Raw genomic sequence first — 11,886 nt, forward strand, 5'->3', positions numbered from 1 at the left:
AAATTAATTGATGGGCTTTGTTTCAGAAGTCACTTGGTTGTAAAATATAGTATTATATTTTAATACTTTTTATTTGTGTTGTCTACTACCGCGTATTTTTTATCACAGATTCTTAACATGCCGTCTCCACCTAACATAATATCTAACCCCCTGTCTATACTTGACAAATATTTATCATAACAATAAATGACATTTGTTGTCAAGACAAAGTTGTCTCAGCAAAAGCACTAACAATTTTGTCATAACGAAGCAATAATACTAATAAATGGAGACTATACCTGATAATTTTTTATCTTGACAACGATTTTGACGTTTATCATGATAAAAATTTATCAAGTATAGACAGGGGGTAAGATTTCAATAATAGCAAACGTAAATTTCAATAGCATAGAGCTCATGAGTATGTAACAAAGAATAATAACAAGAAGTGAAACGCTGTCAAAAAAAAACCTAAGTCGGTTGTCATAAAAAACCTAACTCTATGCATGTATTGGTAACATTTTGTTTATATGTATTAGTTTTCAAACCACTTTCACCACACTCCTCAAACACACAGAGTTGTAAAAAAGCGACCTTAAAAATTATAACAAAATTTTATTACAATTAAATTTAAAAAATTCAAACAATTCTGAAATTATTTAATGTATATTTGAACTGGAAAGATTATATAATTCGATTTTTCTTCTTTTTATTCCATAATTTCTGCAAAAATTAAATCTATTTGAACTTTTTATTAATTATTAATACCAAATTTTACAAGTGTGTTTTTTTCAGTTTTAATTTCAACACCCAAAAATTAAAAGTCAAAATAATTTAAAAAAAATATTTTTCGTTTGTGCAAAATATACATGTTTCGGTTACTTTAATGGTTTATATGTGTGGAAAAAAATAAAAGAATATTATGTGTCTGTGAAAAAGTGTGTTAGAATTGCAATTTTATTGCAATTTTCAAGAAAAAGTTTTGAAGTCAAATCTCTCTCTCAAGTGTGTTGAATTCACATACTACTTGTATGTGAGACCCAGCGAAACCCCGGGACACGTATAACTTTTTTTTACCGATCTAACATTTTCCGGTGGGCAGAACCCCCGCCGATCACAGACCCTACTATTTGTCGTATAGTGTTATAATTACTTCAAATTAATTTTAGACAATTGGCAAATTGGAATGCATTTTCTACACTGCCAAAGGACGTCACTGAGACTTTGTTGGGTCTCAGATGAAAATTTCTCAATGTTACAAACAGATGACAAACTTATATATAACCTTAAAAATAGCACTCTTACTTGTCGTAACGTCTCAAATGACCGATATTTTCAAAATTAAAAGACTCATACTATAGTATTTTAATGTTCATAAAAAGGTTACATTTTATTTTTAAGGTTTTATAAGATAAAAATATGTTTTCTTTATAGAACAGCGTTACAGGCAAATAAAAAAAATAAATTATTCAAAATTAATATCTTCTTTGATATCAACAATATCCAAAGGTGGCACAGAAATATTTGGATTGACGACAATATCATATGGAATTTCAGTTTTTATTTCTGGAAATTGATTTAACTCCGAGTCTTCTGCATTCAAATTTGTGTTCAAAAAATCATTTTCGGTTTTAATGCACAAATTTCTATTGTCAGTATTCTGATTGAGATTACAATAATTTCTCATGTAAAACTGACATTTGTTTATATGTTTCATTAAAGAGGTAACATATTTAAATGTTCTACTGCAATAATTGCACTGTTTAAATTGTGATTTACTCAATGTTGTGGCCCGGCTTGATACGGATGTGGAAGGAATAGATTGGTCTGTACTTGTAACATTAATTGATTCTATTGGATTTGCTGATATAACTGAAGTGATTGCAAGTACAGGATCTGCCTGTATTATATAGCTTGGTTTGTTAGTCATGTATGATCGACTGGTGGTAGAATATTTGTTATTGCCCATTTTTGATTCTTCGCCATTAGACATTCTTGCTGCAACTCGATGTCTTTTCAGATGTTGAACTAGATTCCGGCGATTTATTACTTCATTTCCACAACAATTTACAAAACATTTTTTATTGGGATGTTTCAATTTAAAATGTTCGCTCAGCAAACTGTAATAACCAAATGTCCTTTCGCATATTGTACATTTCAAATCTCCTAAACTCATTTTAATGAAATTGTCTATTCCATCGGGTAAAAATGTCTTCTTTGGTTTTGCGTTTTTCTTTTTTAGTGTATTACATTCTAAGTTTTCTATGCCTAACTTTTTTTGATTCTGTACTGCAGAATTACATTTTTTATTTATATTAACAACATTATGCACTACATCAGCATCGCCATTAAGTTTGCAAATATCCGATTGTTGTAGGGATTTAGTTGATGCATTTAATTGTTGAAGTGGCAAGTCAGCGTCATCTGTTGCCTGTGTTTCACATTTTTTGTACACCTTAACACAATTATCCATTTGATGCTTTTTATTCCTTAAATTGTAATTACAATTTTTATTAATAGTCACTCCATTGGCCAAAAATTTAGTCTCTTGATCATTGTAGTTTTTACTTGCTGCTGTTTTTTTACTTTTTTTGTATTTATTTTTAAAGTTTACTATTTGATGTTTCATTTTCATGTGCCTTTTTAAAACCCAAAAATAAGAAAATGTCAAATGTTTACATTTTTTACATCTGTAATTTTCAATTTTCTTTGTTGTTAATGGTTTTGAAATATTTTTATCAATTTTTATAATAATTTTGAGAGGTTCTAGTGATTGGTCTTCATATGGTTTCATCAGATTTGCTTGTTTAACTGAAATAGGCGACTTTAAACGATCAGTATCTCTAGTAATAATTCTAGCATTTTCATTTTCCAGTGAGGAAGTTGTTGAATTAACTGATTCAAGTGGGCCGGTGTTACTATTTAGTTGTATATTTTTATTATCTCTTATTGGGGATACAAAGTCAATTTTGTCAACTTCAGAAGGATGTTTATGTTGTATTGTTTTTCGTTTATCTTCCATTATCAATTCCGATGTATCAACATTTGCTATTGGATTGATGGGCAGAATGGATTGGTTTTCAGTGGAATTTATTATAGAATTATTACTACCATTCACTAATTTGGCATCTTCAATGGATTTGGCATGACCTGCTTGTTCCGGGGAAGTGTTTGATGTAACCATTTGTTGATGTGGTGCGTCAGAGTCCTTAGTTGCTTGTATTTTTTTTATTATTTTGTACTTATTCCGAACGTTAAATATATGATGCTTTTTTTCCATATGTCTCTTTAAATTAGAAAAATTAGAAAATGTTAAATATTTACACGTTTCGCATCTAAATGTCTTTTTCATAGTAGAACTATATTCTATATTTGAATTGGTTGAACTGTCAACTTCAGAAGGATCTATTTCTTGTATTGTTTCTTCCGTTAGCAATTTTGAAGTGGATGTATCAACACTTGCTATTGAATTGATGGATAGCATGGATTGGTTTGCAGTGGCATTTATTATAGTATTGTTACAACCATTCACTAATTTGTCATCTTCATTAGGTTTGACATGACCTGATTGTTCTGAGGAAGTTGTTAATGTAACCAATTGTAGATGTGGTGCGACAGAGTCTTTAGAATTTAGTGTATTTAATTCTAAGTTTTCTACTTGATCATATTGTAAATAATTTGTTGGTTGTATACCTAACTTTTTTTGGTTCTGTACTGCAGAATTACATTTTTTATTTATATTAACTACATTATGCACTATATCAGCATCTCCACTAAGTTTGCAAATATCCGATTGTTGTATGGATTTAGTTGATGCATTTAATTGTTGAAGTGGCAAGTCAGCGTCATCTGGTGCTTGTGTTTCACATTTTTTGTATACCTTATTCATTTGATGATTTTTATTCCTTAAATTGTAATTATACTTTTTATTAATAGTCACTCCATTGACCAATAATTCAGCATCTTGATTAGGTTTACCACGATCTGCTGTTTTTTTACTTTTTTTGTACTTATTTTGAAAGTTTACTATTTGATGTTTCATTTTCATGTGCCTTTTTAAAAGCCAAAAATAAGAAAATGTTAAATGTTTACATTTTTTACATCTGTAATTTTCAATTTTCTTTGTTGTTAATGGTTTTGAAATATTTTTATCAATTTTTATATTAATTTTGAGAGGTTCTAGTGATTGGTCTTCATATGGTTTCATCAGATTTGCTTGTTTAACTGAAATAGGCGATTTTAAACGATCAGTATCTCTAGTAACAATTCTAGCATTTTCATTTTCCTGTGAGCAAGTTGTTGAATTAACTGATTCAAGTTGTCCGGTGTTACTATTTAGTTGTATATTTTTATTATCTCGTATCGGTGATACAAAGTCAATTTTGTCAACTTCAGAAGGATGTATTTGTTGTATTGTTTTTCGTTTATCTTCCATTATCAATTCTGAAGTGGATGGATCAATATTTGCTATTGAATTGATGGATAGAGTGGATTGGTTGTCAGTGGAATTTATTATAGAATTATTACTACCATTCACTAATATGGCATCTTCATTGGATTTGGCATGACCTGCTTGTTCCGGGGAAGTGTTTGATGTAACCAATTGTTGATGTGGTGCGTCAGAGTTTTTAGTTGCTTGTATTTTTTTACTTATTTTGTACTTATTCTGAACGTTAAACATATGATGCTTTTTTTCCATATGTCTCTTTAAATTATAAAAATTAGAAAATGTTAAATATTTACTACACATTTCGCATTTAAATGTCTTTTTCATAGGAGAATTATATTCTTCAGAAGGATCTATTTCTAGTATTGTTTCTTCCATTATCAATTCTGAAGTGGATGTATCAACATTTGCTATTGAATTGATGGATAGGTTTGCAGTGGAATTTATTATAGTATTGTTACTACCATTCCCGAATTTCTCATTATCATTAGGTTTGAGATGACCTGATTGTTCAGGGGAAGTTGTTAATGTAACCAATTGTAGATGTGGGGCGTCAGAGTCTTTAGCAGCTTGTATTTTTTTAATATGATTAAACTTATTTATAAAATTACCTATATTATGCTGTCTTTCCATATGTCTCTTAAAATTAAAAAAATTAGCAAATGTAAAATATTTACACATTTCGCATTTAAATTTCCCATCAATGTTCATTTCACATTTGAAAAGTTTTTTATTATTTTTTATTTCAATTTTGTGAGGTTCTAGTGATTGGTTTTCATTTGGTTTCATCATAGCACAATTTTTATTTATATCACCAACATTGGCAACCACTTCGGCATCGTCACTAGGTTCTAGGCGATGTGTTTGTGTAACTGGAATATGTGACTTTAAACGATAACTATCTTTAGTAATAATTCCATCATTTCCATTTCCTGTTCCGTTGTTATTACTTAGTATTATATTTCTATTCCTTTGTATTTTGTCAACTTCGGAAGGATCTATTTGTTGAATTCCTTTTATTTTATCTTCCAATATTAATTCTGAAGTGGTTTTATTAACATTTGCTATCGGATTGAAGGTTATAATGGATTGATTTACATTGGGATTTATTATTTCATGCTTTTCGTTCATATGTCTCTTTAAACTTGAAAATTTAGAAAATCCTATGTTTTTACACATTTCGCATATAAATTTGCCATCAATGTTTATTTTAAATTTGAAAGGTTTTTCTGATTGGATATATGAATTGACAGCTGGAAGGGATTGGTTCTGAGTGGCCTTTATTATAGTGCAATTACTAATCGGCTCCAATTTATCGTCATCATTAGGTTCAGCATGATCTGCCTGTGGAGATGTTGTTAATGTTTGAAATTGAAAATTACTTTTTTTGGATAGATTGGATTGGTTGTCAGTGGAATTTATTATAGTATTTTTAAGATGAACTGATTGTTTTAGGGATGTTTTAATTTTTGTATCTTCCATTATCAATTCTGAAGTGGCTTTATCAACATTGATGGCTGGAAGGGAGTGGTTCTCAGTGGGTCCTTTTATTAATGAGTTATTACTAACGGACACTAATTTAGGATCTTCATTAGGGTTGACATGACCTGATTGATCAACGGTAGTTGTCAATGGAACTAATTGTGGCCGTGCTGCGTCGTAAGATTGTTTAAAATTTTTGCATTTGGAGGATTCGTATTTCCTTAAAATGGAAAATATATGATGTCTTCTTAACATATGTGTTATTAAATTGTCGAAACAAGAAAATGTTAAATTTTTACATATTTCGCATCTACAATACACTTTTGAGCTTCGTAAGAAAATGTTGTGGTATATTTTCATATGATGTTTTAATTGCGTGGTATAATTAAATTTGATATGACAACTATCACATTGGAATCCTCCTTTTTCAGCTGAAATCCAATATCTATGTGCGATATTTTTTGATTCTTTCTCACTAAAATTGGAGTTTTTACTTATATGAACGTTGTTAGATTGCTTAAGATCAGTTGGTCTAAATTCAACTGGTATTGGCGACACAACTTTATTTGTATTAATTTCAGAATTTTCATGATCTAGGGTTGTTGATAATAAATTTAATGACTGGATAGGTGAGGATACATAATTAAGTTTATGTTCCCGTTGATAAATACGTATTATGGGAATACATTTTTTTATTTGATTTTGAGTACTTCTTATAAGTTGCTGAAAATTATAAAATTCGTTAATATGATCCCAACATTTTTGGCATATAACTGCTGAGCTCAGCTTTTCTTGGCTTTTTGATAGCTAAAGTTTAAAAAAGATGTGTATAAACAAGTTTTAATAAAAAAAAAAAAATTACAACAAAAACTCAAATGTACATTACCTCTGGTTTGAAGTATTTAACAGCTATTTCATAAATATTATTAAATTTGCCATTATCATCTAATAAGCATTTAAAAGTAAGTCCAGAAGAAAAACATAAGTAACATGATATAGAGAGTGTCATTTTCAAAATCAGCTCAACAATGGCATAAATTGTACAACAATATATGAAACGTCGGCAAATATTTGGGCATAGATACATAAAATGGACATGCTATTCAAGACGCATTAAATGACATCACTCCACAATACCATCAAATATACATACATAACATGACAGGGTCTTATTTTCTGGAAGAAAGTATTTTGATCACATAGGTATATCTCTAAAATGTATAGATCTATTTCATAATCAAATTTGTGTGTTATTAAATTTTAATAAAACCTTTAATAAACAAATTATTTAATTATGAATAAAATTCATGCATATCAATTTAGGAAGAGTGTTGATTTCAGTACTTACCCCTTTAATATATATGTACATAATTGTTTCACTATTTATTAGATTTGTATCATGGCTTTCTCGACATTTTATTAACACTTTAAATTTATTTTCATACTTATTTCACTAAAAAATTTATATTTTTGAATATTTTTACGAGTTTATTTAACAATGTTATTCTTTGTTTACATCAAAGTAATTTGACGTTTAATTGTGATTGTTTTTATTTTAGTGTTTAATTAGTGATGCCAGATGAGTTTGTTTTTCTTAAAATATAATTGAACTGTCAAAGTTGCCACAACAACAAGTGAATTGATAATTCAAACATCTAAGCCAAGGCGAATCCAAAGTAAATTAATAATGTAGTCAATTCACTTGTGATTGTTGTGGCGAAAAATACAGCAAACCCAAAAGCAAAAACAACAACATCCAACTTTGACAACATCCAAAGGTGCCATCGGCAGCACAGCTGATTATAGAAATAGCACGCACAAATGTCAAACTACATATATAAAAAATATCAGCCCGTATGTCAAACTCTGTATTTAATTCAATTCGCCACTGCTGTCACCTTGTTAAATACGCCTTGGTCGTCACCTTCTATAGATTCGCCTTGATCTATGCAGTGAAACAAACATAAGAAAATTTCAAAATGGTTTTGTTCGCTCTGCTCAAGGCGGAGTCAGTCAAACAGCTGATATTTTTTTTCGCTTTTTGGTTCTAACAACTGTCAAAGCTTGTTTTTATATTTAAATATCTACATATTCTAAGCTTATTAACAAAATATTTATTGTTTACATAAATAAGTAAAGCCCTCACTATTCAATTATCTACACTATATTAAGTTTAAATACTTATTTGTTTAATTTTTTTGGTTTTTTTGACATTTGTTAAGACCAATCGTTGTTTTCGTAGAACTGACACCACCTTGTATGAATTCGCTTTGGCTCTGCTGTTGTTCTGCTGACGTTATTGCTTGTGCTTAGCAATAAAAATTGCTTCGTGGAGACATAGGGTAATAACTAAATTGTTTGGTAACTCTATTATTTTTCTATTTCCATGTTTCTTTTTAATTCACCTTTCGTATCTTCTTTTTTATCTTTCGTAATATTCTTTAACTTTTTCCATCGTATAGAAATGTCAAAATTTTCACATGAAGTACAAAATTTGACAAAATTTCTATTTTTGTACAACAATTTGGCATTTAATTTATGAATTCTTGTAGATTAAAAGAATTTTAGTAAATATTAAATATAATGCATATATTTTAGACAGTGTTATAGTTAGTGTAAATTAACAATAAAATTGCAAAGTTTATCAAAATCACCACAAAGCAGATGTCAACGAATTACATTACATACATTATATTTGATTGGTTAAGGGAAACGAAAAATTAAAAAAAGAACTACATACAAATAGTATATAAAAAAAAAAACATTGGGTAAGTGAATGGTGGTGGTGTTACACACTTTTGTTGAGATGGAGTAATTAAAATAGTTAATAAAATTGCAAGAAAACGTATAATTATGTTATAAGAATATTATTGATGCAATAACAAGTTAGTGGTAGAAATAAAAGTTGAAAAATATTAATTTTTTCGTTTTCTCTTTTATTGTATGTACGTATGTAAACAAAAAATAATAAACAAAAAAACTTTGTTAATAATTCAATATTAGTTTACAATAGCAAAAACAAACACCAACACACAACGAAGCAGTACAAGATTATTGACCTGCCTTTAGAAAATTGATAAGGAAATAAACAAATAGTATTTCTACAAATTGGGTCAATACTTTTTTTTTACTTTACTTGATTAGCGTCATAAGGGTATTCCCAACCTTGGAAAGTGAAAAAGGCAAGTGGCAAGTGGTGATAAGAAAAATTGCACATTTATAAACATATTTATGTATATAATATAAATGTTTGTATGAATGTATATATGACATCACATGTATGCCTTCTTAACTGGCGTTATTTTTTTTATAATTTAGGTGACGAGTGTCCAAAAGTTAAGCACATGATTGAAAATACATATTAACTTTGTTCAGCTAATTTTGTGGGCAAAAATGGCAGGAGGTGCTGCATCAGTATTACGTAATAATTCCGAACAACGTAATAGTTCTTCGGCAGCAATTAATGGAGATAATAATACCACAACTACTTACTCACGCACACAACAGCCAAATTTTATGTTAACCTCACATTCAGAGGCTCTACTACAGGGTCTGAATGCTCTAAGATGTTCGGACAAACTATTTGATGTAACACTCATAGTAGAGGGTAAAACATTTAAGGTAAGCAATGCTTTTTGATTTTGTAAAAATGTAAGAAATTATTATTTTTTAATTCCAGGCCCATCGAGTTGTTCTGGCAGCCTGTAGCGATTACTTTTGCGCCATGTTTACCGATGCCATGCGAGAGGCACGACAATCTGAAATAAAATTGAATGGTGTTAATGCCCGTGGCATTGAGCTATTAATCGAATATGCTTACACCTCTAAGCTAGAATTAGATCGCAACAATATACAAGATGTACTCTCTGTTTCAACACACGTTCAAATGAAAGCAGTCATTGAGGCCTGTTCAAATTACTTAGAATCTCAAATTGATTTAGAAAATTGTGTAGCTATAGCTGCTTTGGCCGATCTGTATGCACTAGATGTGCTTAAGCGAAAAACCTATCGCTTTATCTGTGCTCGCCTCGATGAGTTCTCGCAAACTCCTGATTTAATCAACCTGACATGGGATCAATTGGAGTACATTCTGTCATGCAATTATCCAGTGGATTGCTCGGAGGAGAGAGTATTACAAATAACTTTGCAATATTGTCTGGAGTCAAGACTTGAGAGCGAATTGGCCAGAATGCTGTTTACTAAAGTGCGTTTCAATCAAATCGAAACAAATGCTCTCAACACTCTACTATCAAATACCGAATCAGCCGAAGAAGACTCGCAACTGTATGTAGACATTATAAAGGCCGAGGTTATAAAACAAAATCAGCTAAAAAAACATAGTAGTGAAAATGATGAAGTGATATCTTTAAGTGTCTTAACCAATTCTCGCGGCATGGAATTGGCTTTAGTTAAAATTGGAGGCTTCGAAACGAATGGCTTAACAAATCAGATAAGTTGTTATTTGCCATCTGCTGGTAAATGGGAAGATCTAACTGTGATTCCGCATATTGAACAATGTAAGTTTATTTTAAAATACGTATGTTAGTAAACTTTAAAAAAAATATACATACATTTTCTATTTAGGTAATTATGGCACAGCAGTTTTGGGTAATGATCTTTATATTGTTGGCGGTTCGTATGATGTTTGTTTGAAGGAGTATATACATCCATTTGGTTTTCGCTATTGTCCCACCAAGGATAAGTGGAAAACAATTGCTCCGATTCAAGCCGATCGTTGTCGTTTCTCTTTAAATGCCATGGGCAGTAATTTTTTGTATGCCGTTGGGGGAGTTTGTGAGTTAAATGATATTGATGGCGATCATTATGCCAATGAAATGGCTACATCGAATTGTGAACGCTACAATGCCAGTGTAGATCGTTGGGAATATTTGCCCGCTTTATCGGAGAATCGTAGTCAACATGCTGGCGTTGTTCTGGGTGATAAATTATATATATCAGGTGTGTATTGCAAATTATGATTTTATGAAAATTTATATAATATACCCATTACCAAAAATCAAAAATCGGCCCGCATATGGCTGAGATATAAGGAAAAAACCAGGACAACCTCGATTTTTTACCTATTATGATCTATATCTGAAGTACTAAGTCATTAATATAGACAATAAGGATATCTAATGATAGATATTTCAAAGATCCCTTGCAACTACGTTTGCAAATTTTACATTGACATTTTTCTAACAAGAATTAACACTTTCTTCCACATAAAGTCTAAGTTCACTAATAAACATGAAACAATAACAATTTTTATTTCCCCTCTTACAGGTGGCATTGATCGTCACATGGTCTTGTCATCACTTTGGAGTTTTGATGCAAAAACTGAAAAGTGGAACAAATTATGTCAAATGCCCACGCCTAGAGCCGATCATATACTCATTGCATTCGAACAGCACATTTACGCCTGTGGTGGCTGGTATGAAGACCCTTTGACCGAATCAAGAGTCTTGGCGGAGACAATAGATGTCTATGATGTGAAATCGGACACTTGGACGACGGAAACAAAAAATCCAATGCCAAAATATTACACTGGTGTGGCGGCCGTTAAGAGGCGCATTTATTTCATCGGTGGACTACTATCAACAAACACCATAAATCGTGCCACCTCAGCAGTGCAATGCTACGATTTAGATACAAAACAGTGGTCATTTAATGTTGAATGGGAATATCCCAAAGAAGTGTGGGAATGTACATGTGCAGCTTTTTATGTACCACGAGAACGTGATGATTTTGTTATGTCCTTTTATGGGATGTAAATGGCAGATATATTATTTATTAAAAACCATATACTTATATATAAATTATTTTGTACTTTTTATATAAACAAAACAAACAAAAAAAAAACACGCGAAACAAAATGTTAAAACATTTTTAACACTTATAGTTCTATTTTCTTTCTATAAAGTATTTGTAAATATGTTTAGAATAGAAAGAACAAAATTATTACAATTTTTGCTGAA

At 30.4% G+C, this 11,886-nt stretch overlaps 2 protein-coding genes across 4 annotated transcripts; one reads left to right on the top strand and one right to left on the bottom strand.

Annotated features, from left to right (window-relative positions):
- Nucleotides 1-1,342: 1,342 nt before the first annotated feature.
- Nucleotides 1,343-7,396, bottom strand: LOC135959087 (uncharacterized). The gene is made up of 3 exons (XM_065510105.1): nt 7,257-7,396; nt 6,795-7,084; nt 1,343-6,715 (listed from the first exon to the last, which is right to left on the bottom strand). Exons 2-3 carry the CDS (start codon nt 6,993-6,995, stop codon nt 1,445-1,447), a joined length of 5,472 nt encoding a protein of 1,823 aa, XP_065366177.1. The 5' UTR covers nt 6,996-7,084; nt 7,257-7,396; the 3' UTR covers nt 1,343-1,444.
- A 1,492-nt stretch (nt 7,397-8,888) lies between these two features.
- On the top strand, nt 8,889-11,886 carry LOC135957304 (kelch-like protein 26). 3 transcript variants are annotated; one of them, XM_065508030.1, is made up of 5 exons: nt 8,889-9,090; nt 9,227-9,529; nt 9,588-10,425; nt 10,493-10,867; nt 11,195-11,886. In XM_065508030.1, the coding sequence occupies exons 2-5, from the start codon at nt 9,302-9,304 to the stop codon at nt 11,680-11,682; spliced, it is 1,929 nt and encodes a 642-aa protein (XP_065364102.1). In that variant the 5' UTR covers nt 8,889-9,090; nt 9,227-9,301; the 3' UTR covers nt 11,683-11,886. The 3 variants fall into 3 exon arrangements, with proteins under 3 accessions (XP_065364102.1, XP_065364101.1, XP_065364100.1); XM_065508029.1 differs by lacking the exon at nt 8,889-9,090 and adding an exon at nt 9,134-9,156; XM_065508028.1 differs by lacking the exon at nt 8,889-9,090 and adding an exon at nt 9,140-9,160.

Source organism: Calliphora vicina, chromosome 4 (genome assembly GCF_958450345.1).
Source record: "Calliphora vicina chromosome 4, idCalVici1.1, whole genome shotgun sequence".
Taxonomy (NCBI): Eukaryota; Metazoa; Arthropoda; class Insecta; order Diptera; family Calliphoridae; genus Calliphora; species Calliphora vicina.

Coding starts and splice junctions, on each gene's coding strand:
- LOC135959087 (XM_065510105.1), bottom strand. CDS start 6,995: ATGTATCTATGCCCAAATATTTGCCGACGTTTCATATATTGTTGTACA. Junction 6,716..6,794: donor TTAAATACTTCAAACCAGAG/GTAATGTACATT, acceptor TTTAAACTTTAG/CTATCAAAAAGCCAAGAAAA.
- LOC135957304 (XM_065508030.1), top strand. CDS start 9,302: ATGGCAGGAGGTGCTGCATCAGTATTACGTAATAATTCCGAACAACGT. Junction 9,530..9,587: donor TAGAGGGTAAAACATTTAAG/GTAAGCAATGCT, acceptor TTTTAATTCCAG/GCCCATCGAGTTGTTCTGGC. Junction 10,426..10,492: donor GATTCCGCATATTGAACAAT/GTAAGTTTATTT, acceptor TTTTCTATTTAG/GTAATTATGGCACAGCAGTT.